Source organism: Spinacia oleracea, chromosome 5 (genome assembly GCF_020520425.1).
Source record: "Spinacia oleracea cultivar Varoflay chromosome 5, BTI_SOV_V1, whole genome shotgun sequence".
NCBI lineage: Eukaryota > Viridiplantae > Streptophyta > Magnoliopsida > Caryophyllales > Amaranthaceae > Spinacia > Spinacia oleracea.
In genome coordinates, this window is record NC_079491.1 from 19,883,624 (window position 1) to 19,900,560 (window position 16,937).

At 37.3% G+C, this 16,937-nt stretch overlaps 1 protein-coding gene across 1 annotated transcript; it reads right to left on the reverse strand.

Annotated features, from left to right (window-relative positions):
- Positions 1–1,273: 1,273 nt before the first annotated feature.
- On the reverse strand, positions 1,274–14,815 carry LOC110777256 (uncharacterized). The gene is made up of 9 exons (XM_021981861.2): positions 13,974–14,815; positions 10,107–10,341; positions 9,717–9,886; positions 5,625–5,767; positions 5,305–5,482; positions 3,964–4,534; positions 3,127–3,239; positions 2,016–2,259; positions 1,274–1,689 (listed from the first exon to the last, which is right to left on the reverse strand). Exons 1-9 carry the CDS (start codon positions 14,162–14,164, stop codon positions 1,462–1,464), a joined length of 2,073 nt encoding a protein of 690 aa, XP_021837553.1. The 5' UTR covers positions 14,165–14,815; the 3' UTR covers positions 1,274–1,461.
- Between the last annotated feature and the right edge of the window lie 2,122 nt (positions 14,816–16,937).

Genomic DNA, 16,937 nt, shown 5'->3' on the forward strand with positions numbered 1-16,937 from the left:
ATCATCATCTCTTATTAAGAGTTATCTACCAACAAACCCAAGAAATAGGCTAACTCTTATATACTATCTCTTAAATACTTTTTTACATGTTTATCTTTTTTTTTTCCTAGAAAAATAGCTAAAATGTATGCATGAATATATACCTCACCCCCACTCTTATTTTTAAGAGTTACCTCTTATTTAGAGGATGTCTTATTCAACCTCTAAATAAGAGGGAGCTAAGAGTTAGCTCTTATTTATTAAGAGTTATCTCTTATATTTTCTCTCTCCTTAAGAGGGGGCTAAGAGTTCCCTATAATTGATGCTCTAAAGGCAGAGAATTTGAGAAGCTTCTTCCATCTTTCCCAATTCCAAAAAGAACTCCTCCTCTCCGCCATCAAAATTCCTCTGCAGTGAGCTTTGGAGGTCCGTCCAGGCAATCAGTGGTCTTAAAATTTCCGTGTGGCTTGTGCTCCCGCTCAGGCACCCTTGGTGCTTGGTTGTAGAATATACAATATGCCTTTATAGAATATACAATATGTTTGGGTGTTTAATATACAGTCTGCCTTTATAGAATATACAATATGGTTGGGCGTGGAATATACCATCTGCCTTTATAGAATATACAATATGCTGTTTTGGGTTCTTCACTAAGTAATTAGGGTTTGTCCACTTGACAGTATGAACGTGCAATTTCAGAATAATTGGGATTGGTGGAGGTATTTTCTATTCAAATTCAAAACTAACGACCCTAACAATCGTTAACCAGCCATTGTTTCCGTTAGTTCACTGCCGTTCCCCTTGCTTTTTCTTTAATTATTTTTTTTGCCCCATTTTTTGACATTACCCTGCTATTCTTCCCTTATTACCCCTTGATATGGTTATCTTGCCAATCAAGGGGATTGCCTGGACGGGGCTCCAAAAAAACAAGCAAAATCAAGTGATAAACACAATATCAATTTATAGTTTACATTTCACCCTACTTATCCATTTCATATCAACTTATAGTTTAGCCTATAGAAAAATAACGTTTATCATGTATATTCATATTAGATTTGTTTCAATATTATATTTATAGAATATCAACGCTTTATAATTTTTACGTGTAGATTAAGAGATATTTACGTTTAGCTATGTCATCTAATAGACCGTGAAAAGTCAAATGAGACAATCTTTTAAGGACAGAAGGAAGGAGTAATTGTAAGAGTCGGACCGTGACATTGTGTTTGTTTAGCGACTATGCTGCAGTGCAACTCCCAGTTCTGTTGCTTCCATGCTAAACAACACTGAGACATAAACAGAACCTGTGGTCTTGTGGAGGACTCTGATTACTGTTTCCTTTCACAACATCAACTTTATACACTTGCCCCATTCGATACATCTCGTGCACTAAAAAAACGATTTATTAACAAGCGGCTTTTCTATCAGCAGAATGATAAAAATGATATACTACTAATATACAACATCTGCTAAATGAGGAACCTATCTCCGTTTCTTATCTTCCTTTTCTCTCTCAAGTGCAACAGGTGCCGCAGGTATGCTAAACCACCACTCCCTCAACCGCCTCTCCCATTTCTCGGTGCTTGGTTTCCTTGGCGGTGAATACCTTGTGAATGCTTCTAGAAAGCACAATAGTATAATGTACTTTATTGGAACAAATGCCAGAACCACAGCCATGACTGATAGCACTATTGCACATTTCATGGTAGCCTACAATCAGCAGGATCAATATCAGCTCTGAAGTCACAACAGAACAAAACGCAAAAAACAGCAACAACTACTTTTTTCCAATGTACAAACTAAATGTACATTTATGTATATAGTCAATCCTCTATTTGATTGATTGCAATCTTCAGTGGTGGATGTTTTAATTTGTGCCTAATTATCAAAGGACAGTATATCCATATTCAATTAGGTGGGGGAGGGAGGAGATGGGGGGAGGACCGTAAGTATCAGGGACAACCAGATTTGGGTTAGGGCAGGAAACCGAAGAATAATCTAAAATGAACTGGAAAATGATAGACAGAGATCAACACCTGAGGAGAAATGGATAACAACAAGGCACGCAGCTTGAGAAGAATAATATTTCCAAATTGGATGAACTCTTCAGCTTGAGAAATTGCGTTCTGGACAGCTAAAAGCTGCTCCATAGCATTCTTTGCTGGTGGAGCTATTACCTTCACCTCTACAACAGGTCGACCTTGACTGAGCCATAGTGTCAGAAGCATAAACATGGCTATAAAGATTGGTGGTGAAGCAAAAATATACACCAGCCATCCCCTGCAAATGCATAGCCGGAATTTTATTATGAACTAACATCCAGGAAACCATAACCGACAAACATACAAGTGTCATAGGTTTTTTATGTAGCTATGAGGCTATGAGATTTGACAAACTTAATGAAGTCAACTAAATCCCAATCACCAGTGGAGCATTGTTATCGTGCCTGACACGTGCGTAGTAATCCACATTAAATTAGTTGCATGGTCCTCAAGTATTATTGCAACTGGGAGGTTCTTTCCTTGGGTTGACATACAAATACATGGGAAGTGGGACCATGCAAGAGTTGTTTGGCTGATGCAAACAAAATGCTACCTCTGGGGAAGTTCTATCTTCTGTTTTCTTGTGATCAACAAAAAAAAAATTTGACATCTCAACTTCAAGTTAAAATATCATGAGAAGTGAATTTCAAATCCTACAGTTATATATTTGAATAAAATATGGGCCACACATACTCAACGCAAAAGTTACTGCCCGTTACACAGCATAAATTTCCGCAAATGGTGTTCAGAAGAAATGAGTATGGTGCAGGATAAAGTAGCCACTAGGCTAATCCTCTTCTCAAAAGAATGCTAAAAAAAATTAAAAATAACCCTACAAGAATCCTCATCCCATGAACTGAATCCGACAATTTTGCAAAAGAACCCACATATGATGACATCAAGAACGAAATGCCAACCCTGTAACAAATTACCAACTCAGGCCCATCCCTGCTTACAACATAATTACACTTGTCAAATCAAATGCCACCTAAGAGATTTCATGAAAAGTCGGACACACTAGTCGACTACCAAATAAAAGTTAAGAAAGTCAAAAATGAATTAATCAGCTATCAGCAGCAAAAGGGTTGATTCCAAAATGACTTACCTGAAGATAGCAAAAGCAACAACCGCACAGAATACTGTAGACTTCATTGGCTCTTCCCAATAGGCCAGAGACAAAATACACCTAACAAGTTCTAAAACTGGAAAAAGCAGCTCCTGCAAACACATTGTCATGTAAGATATTAATACATATATTCTTTCCGGAAGAAAAAATATCTTATACCATGGAGCATGGTGCAAGAAATAATTCCACAGCGTGCATGCAGATGAATAATGCTTTTAGTCCTTGTTCCCTCTCTCCCCGTCCCCCTGGTTTTCACTCATATGCACACATGAATGCACACACGCTCACACCAATAAGAAACAAAAATCACATCTTCGAATAGCATAAATATGACTGTCCAAGAGTACAGAGCAACAATTGCTGAAGAACAGACATATAATAAGGTACTTCTGAAAATAAAATGCAATCAGTAAAATCATAGGTATAGAGTGCAGTCACCACTAGGCCATAATATTGTAGTCAGAATCGAATTATCCAGTTCAAATTCTCACCAAAAGCTGATAATAATACTGCAAACCTTCATTCACAACATCATAACTCCATTACACGTACTTTTGCCACCTATATGCTTTCCGGTGTTAATTAATGTACAACTGTATAGCTATTCATTTACAACTGAAAAAAACAAGTAGAAATTCCCCAAAATGGTTGGCTTCTTTTTAAAAAATGCGATTAGGTAGTAGCATGTCAATGCTTTCCATGGCTGAACAACCACAACAGCATGATCTTGGTTTTATCCAATAAATTCACTTGCTAGTAAAATATCTATTAGTGAATGGAAAGCCAATTATTAACGATAAGGAATATAAAAACTACCTTCATTACCGCCAAGTTGGTATCAATACCATCTACTTTTACTCCGTCTACTGTTTCCTGTGCTAGGACCACCTTCTCATAGCTACTTCTTGAATCATTAACAACCTTCTCCAAGGGAGTTGTATCTCCGACTGCTATCTCACCCACAAGGAGCATATGATTGCTGTGGCCATTGGAACCAAATCCAAAGCCTAAACTTGTGGCAACGGCTACAGCTGAACTGGAATGCAAGCCATATCGTCGAGGACTAATGGTCCTTTCTAATTCCCTTGAGGTGGACATGTTGGCTAGAGTTTCTAGAATCATATCACCTCCGGGAAGATGATCACAAAGATTGAAAAGAAGAAGAGCTTCACAACGAACAGGACCTACTGAATTCATATCCTGAATGGCTTGTAAGCGAAGAATCCCAAGTACAGCTTTCAAAAGTGCTTCTTCTCGCCCAATGCCAGATATCTTGTACTTGCGGATAAATTTATGAGCAAATAAAATCTCCTGTATAATAGCCAACCAATAGTCACGTCGACTATGCCCTTTAAGCTCAGGAAATTCCATTACTATAGGTTCTGATCTGAAGGATACATAATGAAGTTTATCAGCACAAGAATTGCAAGACAGACAAACTAGCTACAAGATCATAATATTCTGACACAACAACATGCCTAATCTATAACTATAACAGGCAATACTTATGTCATTTTGTACGTAGAAAATTTTCCCGCTCAAACTGAAATTTGACATCTTCTTTCGTACCCTGCTTTATTTCCTTCCATGTTTCTGAAAGTACTCCATTTCCCTAGAAGAGTAAATAACTCTGTTTCGCAAAAAAATTCTCTTCCCCACCCCAAAAAAAAGTTGCCTTCACAATTATGATAAACCAACGGAAACTACGAAACTTTTCTCTTTCAGCTGAGAATTTCCGAAAATCAGTTTATAAAACAGCGGAAACTACCAATGCAAACTACAGAGTGAAAAATAAAAGGAAACACTTGAGATACTTTTTCCCTTTTATCATCTTTTTTATGGACATTTTATCATTTTCATTTGATCAAATTTAGATTTTGTGGCTTTTATTACTACTTATTGCTTTGTACTTAATTAAAAAAGATTAGTATGTTATTTTTTAATTTTTTTGGGAGGAAGATTACTATGTTATTTTACTGACTCTGAATGTGAAATTCATAGAGAATTTATATATATTCCCTTTATATAGGGGAAAATATTTATTAATCTTTTTTGTTAAATTCGTGCATCGCACGGGAGCTAATAATGTAATACTCCGTATAAGAAACACATGAACATATACCAGAAATCATATAGACGTGTAAGAGATGATCTTACAGGGAAACAGATTTGTAAGCAACAGCCTTGTCAAAAAGTCTTGTACCCCATGGACCAGTCAATTCGGGTTTAACACTCTGCTTTAAATCATCTGCTAGGTCATAGCGTGTCGCTTTATCGTAAGATACAACTTTAAGGGGCTCAAAGTAAAGAGCATGATCACTAAGGATTAATCTGCCTGCATCAGATGGAAAAGGTGTAAGGAAGAGGTGAACGTGGTGTAAAGACATAAACAAACATTTTCAAACTTCAAAACGACTGTCCTTACAAAAAGGCCTAGAAAACAATAAGGAAAATTCCCTAAAAGTACTACATCTCACCAGGCCATGTAGAAATTCCTAAATGCTGTAGAACTGGTTGGGTTGTCACTGTGCCATCCACTTCCACTATCTTCTCCCTTCGATCGGATCGTAGCTCAGATAACAGTGATGAATCAGATTGATTCTTCAATTTCTTTATAGCCCTGCAAAAAAGAATGACATAATAATAAATAATGCATATCCATGACTTCTACGATATTAAACTACGATCGAGATCAAGTCGATAAATAAGGTAGTGAAAGCAGCAAGTGAGACGACACAATCTCTAATGTATAAAATACAGAAGTTTCACCAATAGCCACACCTAAGCAAGCAACAATAACACACTAACACATACTCCTGTTTTTTAGTGCAAAGTAATTGGTTTTTAGGCTTTTAGACTTTTGCACGATAATAAACATATAATGCATACATGACATCTAAGATATTAAAATATCATTGAAATCAAGGCAATAGCACGGATGGCCAAACAGATAACAGACTACTCCCTTTATTTTTTTATAACTCATGTTTTAGCCTTATGCACTAAGAGTTCATTTACTAAGGTTAGTTTCTCTCCTATTAACATTATTCTTGACCATATAAAGTAAATTTGACAAACTTCTATTTTATACTCACTTTTCATTGTTGGTAGGTTGGATCATAAATGCCTTCCGTAGGGACTCTAATTTAAAATGGAGCTAAACTCCCCCTTTCTTATTAAATGTTCAACGTCAAATATTAATTAACAAGTACAAAAGTATCAAACATCAACTCAAAAGAACTAAAGAAGTAATACAACTTAGAAACTGCAAAATAAGACATAAAGTATTATCTATTTATCTCTAAACCAAAGCCTCGCCTTGGAACACAAATATAGCTAACTTGACACTTCGTCTTTCGATTTGATGTATGTTCAAACTAGCAAAATCGAGCAAAGACAGGTGGGGGGGGGGGGGAGGGGGGGAGGAAAGGTGGAACTTTGAAAACTAAGAATTGCTTTTCAAAACAAATGACTCTATAATCTACTTTCACTTCAAATCGAAAGAGTTACAACTTATAAATTTCAGGTGATAGACACATAGCGTCCAAGTGAAGAAGAAAGGCGAGTATAACCTATGAAGCACGGGGACGGCTGTCCACTGCCGTTTCCCATACCGGGGACGGGTACGGGTCGGGTACGGGACGGGTACGCCATGGATACGTCCCCAAAACGAATCCTGAATCTGGGTACGTGGGCTGAATATGGGTACGGGTGGGTACGGGGTGGGTACGCGGGTGGGTACGTATTTGGACAAAAACCAAGTACCCAACAGCCATTAATACCCAAATTCGAAATTTAGGGTTTATTTCAACTTTCTCTCTCACCTGTTACTCTGTTAGAGTCTTCGACTCTTCTTCGATTCGACTCGCCGCCGGTGTTCTTCCTCTCCACCAGCCCAGGCGGCGCCGGCCACTTCTGGTGCGAAGCCGGAAGCTCGAACTCCAAGTCTTCTACTCTTCTTCTTGCGAACTTGTGAACACGTGAGCGATTTCGGCTAGCCTTGTGAACACTGAACACGACGACGGCGAGGGAGGAAGCCGATCCACCGCCGCCGCCGTGACCGCCGTCTCTCCTTGTCTCTCTCGACTCTCGCCGCCAGGTGAGACCCTTCTCTTTTTCTTTTATTTTTTTCTTTTTTTTATTTCTCTGTTTGTTTGTGACTTTGTGTTTGAATGGGAATTGAGAATACTGATTTATATTTTTGTTCTTTATTTAGTTTGTTTATTTTTATTCTTTAATTCATTTTTTTTGGACGTTTTTTTTTGTGTAATTATTATTTTCGTTTTTAAAATAATTATATGTCATTTGATTTTGTGATAAATTGATAATGTGATTTAAGTAACTTAATGTTTAAAATCTCTATTATTTTGAACTATTTATTGTGTTTTTGGTATTTTGAACTATTTATGTATGGATGTTTAATTTAGTTAAATTCTTGTTTTTTTTTTTTTTTTGCCGAATCCATGCCGTACCCGTTTTTTGCATTTTTGATTTTGCCGTTTTCCGTCCCCGTACCCGTCCCCGTCCCCGTATCCGTCCCCGTACCCGTATCGGTGCAACCTAGAGTATAACTAAAGATGCTGTTGATGCAATAATTGCAAGGTTCCTATGAAGAATGAGAGGGAAGAGGTTCAACAACAAAGAATAAGGGTTTTCAAGCTCTACTCCGCCAACACCGCTAAAGTTGGATAACTTCATATTGAGATTAACCAACTATGGTGGTCCCATATACAAACAGAAGTTCTGTATACGCAATTCTTCCATTAGTCATTGTTTAGTAATTTTAACTATTGCAGTGTGGTTTCATAAACAGCTACTAAGAACCGAGGGGATTTGCCACTCAAAGACAATGACTGGTATTTCATTGGCCGAAAATATGACAGGCTGCAAGATCCAAGGGGGTGTTTGATTGGACCAATTGGGATGGATATAAAGATATCTGATATTGGTGTTTGGTTGAGCTATCATGGGTGTGGAACCTCATACCCTGTGGATTCTTATCCTCCCCCCCCCCCCCCCACCCTCAACCCCCTGAATCTCATACTCTACCCTCCCCAAAACTTTCCCGGAAGATTGAGAATCCATTCCAGCCCCCTCCTCCTTCTCTCTCTTCCCTATGCTTACCCTTTTCTAACTCCAACTCGTTCTTCTCTCGTCTCCTCAACGTGACAACCCAACACACGTCAAGGAAGTTTTACATCCTCTCTTCTATTCATCTTCCCATCATTGCATCAAAAACATCATGTTTCAATATCATTGATGTTGGACCTTAATACCAATGTTACGTCTGTTTCAAATTTCTTGATTTGAATATAAATATAAAAAGTACATAAAAACAGTTATTGGTTACATAAACTATTAAAATGGTGGCCGGCCGGAGCACAGACGCGACTTTGTCAAATTGAAGTTCTTCCACACAGTTCATCCTTCACTTTCAGTTTCTTGATTTTTTTATTAAAAAATTTAATTAAAGGGTTTCTTGATTTCAATAGAAGAAAAAAAGAGAGAAATTAAAGAAAGGGATTACAATATATGTTCTTTGATAAAGTATTGTTTTGTGTTTTTTAAAATATTTTGGGAGGGTATTGACTAGTAAGAAGATGAATCACAACCAACACAGAATCACATAATAGGTTTTGAATCCACAGTTCAGTTGATAAAAGTTGCAACCAAACAAGTGAAATCAAGTAATGGAGTTTCAATCCATACCTAAGGGAGTTCTCATTCTTATACCACTTCATTCCAATTTTTTTGAACCATATGTCCCCTAAGTGTCGGTTTGACCAATTAAAGGTCGTGGGTGGTGTTATGTTCATAGAGAAAGAACTATAAGCTTATGCGTGAGCCCAAGACAAAGGAGAAGTCCAAATCCCAAACAAGTGTTGAATGATTTACTTAACGCACAACACTTAAGCTGCTTCGTGTCCAAGAAAGCTTCCTAAATCACTCTTGGTATAAATGCAAGAATACCAATTCATAGAGGATTCAAAAGCATCTTTTGGTGGCTTGTCTCAATATAATCTGGGAAAACATTCATCTATCATTAGTAGACCTAATTCCATACATAAAGTTAAAGTCAATTGTGAAAAGTATAATTGGGATATAACTTTAAGATTTTGTTTAATAGGTAAGCAACAAATTTCTTTACTAAGAACTAAATTTACTGAAACCACTTTCAAGAGATTCCAGAGAAGTATATTAATATGTTCCTAGCAGGGTTAAATTATTACAAGCTTCGGCTTTCAACTCCGCATTCAGAAAGGTCTAGGGTGGACAGGGGAAGTACTTTTTACTTAAGGCCACAAGACATATCCTATAATCCGAGAAACAATTTGAGGGAACAAAATGGAAACCAGTTCTAGCTTAGTGGAAACAGGGATGAGAAAAGTGAATTTCAGAACCCAGTTAAAAACAGTGACAATAGAGAAATAGATTCCCCACACACAAATTAGATGTCTTACACCTACCAAATGTCAATCTAAGAAATTGCGCATAACTTCCATCTTCTAGCACCAAAAGGCAAAGATATTAAACCTGTAATTATAACTTGTGAAGTCACCAAATGCTACCTTTCTAAGCCAATAAGGTACTTCTCATAGACAGAATATTGAAGGCGGCCACCAGTTGATGCAGTAAGCACCTGAAATAAATTTTTGCTGATGACAACATTTGCAATTATTGGCACAGCAGGTGCTATTCGAGAAAAGGCTTCCAATCCAACGGTAGCATCTTCATCCACCTGCCGCCACATGGTTAATCAACCAAAATGCATGAGCATAAAAGAAGTTCAGAAGCATCAGTCATATAACTACCCCTCCCACCTCTGTAATGCTCTATACAGGTCTCTTTTTAACTTGGACGATATCAAACATGAATTGCAGAACTGCAGAAACTACTTCTTTACAACTAAACTTGTTCATTTTTTCTAAAAATTAAGAACAAAACAGTATAATACTCACAGTAAGCAAAGGTTGACTGGAAGCAGCAGGACACTCCCAAGCAAGCATCATATCAAATGTTAAGCGGCGGAGTTTTTTATCAGCCAAATAACCAGTCACTTGCATAGAGAGAGCAAGCGCTCTAAAGCAACAGTACTCCAGTAAGTTTCTAGCATAATGTAAGGGCTCTCTAACAATTTCTGAAGCCACCGAATCAAAATCTTCTCTAAGATCACTTGTTGGAATGCCAAGGATCCTGTATAGTAATGTAGAACAACACCAGCTCAAAAAGTAAACTACTTTCTTAATTAAGCAGACATATCCTTGTAAACTTTTAATTGCTAAGATCACAGTGGGTGATACCATGCCATACAAGTCTAATAATCTTAGACACGCAATAGTTCTAAAAATATTTGGCTCATCAACACAATAATTGGACTGGAATCATGGGAAAACAAAGACAAAACAAAAGAGAAACATCTTGAAATAAATTAAAACAAAGTAATAGCAGTATGGCACTAAAACGTGACGCATTATAAAATCCCTTCAGAGTGAGCTCCGACCCATGAAGCATTAAGAAAAGAGAGCATAGTCTAGAACTCCCAAGCAGCACAGAAGCAGATATTTTTAAAACTAGGAAATGGGGAAACATATATTAAAAATACTTCATATGACATATTACTGAAACATTTTTTTTTTTCCACAATCTATGATTCTAACTTTTTACCATTAATATCTGTAATTATAGGTAGTAAAAAATCACAAGAAGTTGATATTTCAAAATTACACATTGAAACAAATCAAACAAGACCCCATGTCATAGAAAAAAACCGCGGATGCGGTCGGGATCGCAGTAAAGGTAACAGTCGCGTTAGTGCGGGAACGGCGGATGAGTGGAACAAAATAATATGTTTAAGAATTGTTTATACTTTTTAAGTTTAAAAGGCATTATTTCATTACAATATAACCTACCCTACCATTATATGAATGGGTAACATGTTTTGTAAACAAATAATCACTCAAAATATTCGGTTTCATAGACCACAGAACTAACTAATCAAATATTTTTGGCAAATGTGTACAAAAGAACGGTGTAATTGGGAATATATATGCTCCCCGTTATGTAATGGACAAACGGGGAAAAAGACATGATTTTGTCGCAATGTTATGCAACAGGATTTTGCGGAATAGCAAACCCAAAACCCGTTACAGAACGACCGTTAGTAATGGAACGGCCGAGTTTTAATTCCATGCCCCATGCGATAATATATGTTTTACTAATAAGCAAAAGAAATACATTCTAAAAGCTCCGAAAGCATGACCTTCAATAACATATGTTGAATAAGAAAAGAACGGGAGTATGTTTTTTTAATGTTCTTTATTAACAAATTTGGATATTGGTATTTTAAATTTATTATTACTTCAGTAAGAAAACAAATATTGCAATCATTTACACAAATGAGCAACGAACCTAAATAGAGTAACCTTCTTTCATAGAGTACTCCACACGCCCACCCTCTTTGACCCTGAATTCCGTTCCTTAATTCTTTTGAAAGTTCTCCTTCCCCATAAAATACAAACCTTCTTTTTGGCTTTGACTTTCTTGAAACCACAACAACATCTTGGTTTTTCCAAAACCTTTTTATTTTCTCTCGCAAACGACCACTACCAAGACTTCTTCCCTCTTTTGAACTTCTATAAATTCACTTGAACAAGATGCTAAAAAATCCCCCTTAAAACTTCTATAAAATCACATGAACAAGATGCAAAAAAAAACGGCCAACACTTTTGGGTTTGAGAAGACTAGAATAGCAGTGTGTGGACAAAACGACATTTCACCATTTCACCACGTGACACAATGCATAAGCTAAAACTTTTCAATTCCTCCCAACACTTTTACATATGGTTCAATGATGCTTTTAATCACTTCCCATTTCCTAGACCCAAGTATAAAAAGGTTTTGTGTTGAGGCACAAGGCAACATGTGTCATGCGCCTTCTATGGTCTAGACAAGGCGCGCAACATTTTTTTCAGCATCCTTTTTACTAGGTACCCCTCACTTCAATGAAGCGCACCAGGGCATACTAAGTCACGCGACTCACGCCTAAGGCGCAAGGGCAAACTCTATTGCTTTAGCCTTTTATACATTGTTCATTCATTATCATTACCCCATTGCCTCAAAGAGGCTCCCACAAGAAGCGGGGTAGGGGGGGTCGGGTGTACGCAACCTTACCCCTGCAATTGCAGAGAGGTTGTTCCAATTAACCCAAAAGCGATAACGGGACGACCATCTTCTATTTCATGGAAAGGAAGCGAAAAGGTTTTAAGAGCCATTTTGATTTAGTCCATTACATCCCACGGCCAAAAGAACAAATGAATCTTTGGCTCCATCGGAAATGTATATTGTCCTAGATGAAAACACTTTGGGAGTCAGTTGTTTTGTGCTCCCTAATACAACATCTGAATGTTATGGAGAGAGTTAATTGGTTGGTAAAAAACTACCCCTTCTACCAAAAGGAAAAGGTTTACCTTCTAAGCTGGAATGGGTATGTCTACCTAGCACATAGAGTTTAGAGAGTTCATGTAAGATCATTTTCTGCAGCCTTCTTTTGCAGCTCAACATTATAAAATAAACAACCCAAAAAGCCAAGTTTCGTCAAATCACTAGTATGTTCTCTACATCAATGTTGTGGTGCATGGTTCAATTTGGAGCATCTACTGTATGTTATATTTCAATTGTTACTCTGTTAGTGACCTTTATGCAAATTACGGTAGATGTGTGTGAACTGAGAAGTAAAGTTCACTTAAGTAAGTGGCTTCATCTAATTAAGGTAAATTAATTAATAGCTTTCCAATTACTCTACTAGCGACCTGCCTAGTTGCTCTGGACTTTACCATTTGAGAGTTCTTGTTGCCGAATTTGCAAATGGATACTAAAACTCAATCATTGATGATAAAAGTGCATTCCTTGCATGTATTATAAGATTTCCTTACACCTATTACAAAATTCCCTACACCTACTAAAAACATGGGGAAAAAAAGAAGATATGGGAATCAAAATGTGGCAACTTGCTACATTATGGAAATAGAAGGAAGGAACCCACCCCATCCTCCATCTCCAGGGTTGTACAGATTACTACACAGTAACCCTACTTGAATTTTTCTTTTTTTTGGGCAAATGTATTAGTAATTTCAACTGATACTTTATAAGAATCTTGTTGGTAGTTGTTTAGGCTTTTCCTTTCCTTAATCTAGCAGAAAATGTTCTGCCACGCATAGGAGCTTTTACTTGATGTCGAAATCATATTTTTATATTATAATTGTAAGTTGTAATCCTTTTCTGAAATACTCTCTTCCAAAAATTAACACTTTTCCTCTAGTCTAGGGAAGTAGAATGGTGATTGTACATAAAGCCTTTCGTTCAATCATGGTAGATTGCCTTTGTCTTTGCGATTTCATAACAAGGTCAAATATTAGCCTTCTACTCAAGAAAGTGTTATGCTTACCAACTCCAACTTGCTTTTCACTCGAGCTTCGTCCATTCAACTAGGACAACCTTTCACGCTAGAAGCTAACATGCTTACTATCTAAAATATTCCGCAGGAGGTGCAACATAATGCCTACTACTACTGGAATCTGTTGAACGCGTTAAATCATACTATTATTAGTCAATTCTCCCCCAAAGTGCATCACAACAGTAACAATATTCAACCCTAATGTTCACATGATGCCGCGGATTTGGCATGAAATAGAAATCATTGACAATCCTATCGACCATGAATTCAAGAGGGATCATAATAAGTAATAGAGCATATTAATAGTATAAGACAGTAATTAGCATAACTATTGATTGCTAAAACTATGTAAATTAACAATAAGAAGTGTTACCTAGAGCATCTCCTGGCAACAACATTAGCAATAGGAGAAAGGTCAGCTATCCAATTACTATCTCCAGAAGATGACTTCCCCAATTCCTCAATTTCCTCTTTGAATGAATCTCGAGTTCCTACCAACCATTTCAATGACCCTTCTCTCATAAAATCCTCCCACATATTCCTAGTTTTGTTCACCATTGCCATAAAATGACTAATTCAACAACTCCCAAGGATTTCAACTAAAATTTAGCGGTGTTTTCTTGTGTTCGAGTCAATAAGTGGCGCAAATGAGCCCGACAAAGCGGCCGCATTAATCAAATTAGTCGGTGATACCTGAGATCAAAATCAAGGATCCGCCACTGATTATCACATCATCAATATCATCATACTAAACAACAATAACCCAATTAACACTGATCACCCACACCCAGAAAACCAATTCCCCAGTAACAGCAGAAAACCAGTGGAAATTTTCAACAACACCCAGTAAAATGATCGTCAGTTGAAACTTTCCTACAAACCCCTGAATCCCAATAAGTATTGATTGAAAAATGCAAGATATTTGCAATGGGTATTCAGGAATTTATTCGATGAGTGGAATTTTTTAATGCGAGACGGTAGAAGTTTGAAGCGGTAGATTGGAATCGAAGCAAGCGCGGAATGAAATGCAACAAGTTTGGCAGTGTTGATTTGGATAAAGAACAATGTTCGCCTTTTTCACGGAAGATTTAATCGGTGATTTTTGGTGTTATTGTTTAAGGCTTTAAGTTGCTCGTTGGGCGTGATGGTACTTAATTACTCATTACCGGATCCAAATGGATATGAAGGTAATTGACGACTGAGCATTGCAAAATTCAAGGGCTGGTATGCTGGCTGTCGACATCGACTAGTTTATTAGTTGGTTAAAATTTAAGAGCTGGTATGTGCGCACAACACTCACAAGTGGTGCCGACGATGCAAGTGTATCTTGATGAATTAAAAGTGATACCGCAAGTGCACATCGTTTGTTGTTAGCAGATATTTAGTAAATATGAGACGATCTCATAGGGAGACAAGTTCTATTAGTTTTTGCCCAATTATTATAAACTATTTCAATAAATGAAGTGTAAATTTTGGTTTATAAACTAATGAAACTAAAACAATAATATAAATGTATATTTATCAATTAAATAAAGGTCTAGGCAATACGTTGGGTCCACCATGCTTATACCAATCCAAGAATGCAAATCAATCCGATAATGAATAAACTAGACCGAGTAATTAAAGTATATGTTAATCCTATGGTCGGGTCTTAACACTTTCAATTCAACATATGCAGTACGGTCGCTAACATAATCAGAATTGCCAATTGCACCAAGCCTGTAAGAATATGATCTTTCAATTTTAATTCCTATTAGCTAGATAATCAATCCAAGATATTGGCCAATTACATTAATCAACAATTAAGAACAAATCAGTTGGAATTACTCAAGCATAATATATGAATTTACAAACTTTAATAAATAACAATCATGGTATAAACATGGCTTCCCTTACTTAGCCCTAGAAAACGATTACTCACTCATAATTGAATTAACAAGCATGAAAGAAATAATAAATATGAATTTCATAATTAAAGGAAGAATTAATCTAAGGAACAAAATTAATAACGAAGAATTAAAGCAAGAGAACTTATAAAAATACCTCTAGATTAATTCAACAATGGAAAAGAGAAAATAAAACTAAGCGTAATTTTGAATTCTAAGAAAACAAAGCATAAGGGAAATAAATTGATTACCTTAGAAGTATTTATAGTTTCTATTTTCCAAGCTAAAAAAAATAAGAAAATAAAAATATAAGTTGTCAACAATTGGTCGATGGACGATGACGTGGCAATGAAACCCGAGCACAACCAAGTTACCCAAACGACGCACAAGGGCGCGCTGTAGGCGAAGGCACTCGCAGACTGAAGGATCCCTCGTTGGGGTCAAGTGAGCGCTCATTGATTGTTGTGCGAAGCATCTCTCGTTAGGGCGACGAAGAGCTGGTGCACGCTAACTTGCAAGGGGTTAGCACAGAGGGCATCGCTCGCTAGATGACGAGTCATCTCTCGCTGGCAAGCGAATCATCCATCGCTGGGTAGTTGTGCGCGACGAAGAGCTGGTGCGCGGAAAATCCAGCGCCCACGCTGGATTGCCAACAGGCACGGAAGATGCTACAACAATTATGGTCGACGAACCAATGGGCCCGCTAGGAGGGCACTGGTTTTTGCGCACAAGTAGAAGAGCTGGGCCTACTCCCAAGGGAAAGGGGGATGGGTCAGCGTATCCGCTTACTGATCGTTGGCTTTCGCGCGTGGTAGGAGAGCTTTGCTTGATTGACGATGCTTGCAACGATGAGCTTGTCGATGCTTGCAACGATGAGCTAGACGATGAGCTTGACGATGCTTCCAATATTGCAACTGTAACACCCCGACAATTCTTTCTTTTCTAAAATAACCTTTTAATATAAAACGTAGAGAATTATCAAGGCATTATCGCCCGTGTGAAAACGTAACGGCTTATTCAGAATTTTGCAGCGGAAAACATAAAACTGACTTTAGGTTTATAAATAATCGATTACAGGTTTAGTCCCAAAAATCAACCAACGAAAATAAGGAAATATAAATAGTACGACAAGTTTAAAGTCCAATTAAACAAACCCAAGTCAACTTAGCAAATCAAAACTAAATACAAGCTCTCTATTCCCGATCCCAATGATGCAACATCTTCAAACCTGCAGATGGACAATGCTTATTGATCCTTAGAGACTGCTCACCAAAGATTGGGTCATCACAGGATCAATAAGGCATAGCCATGATCAACATGCACAAGCAAAAGCACGTAATCAGCAAAGCTGAGTACTACATACTAAATCAATAATAATCCTAACATGATTCTATTAAACGAACAACCCTAACATGATACTAATGAACACAAATAAAGGCAGACAAAACATG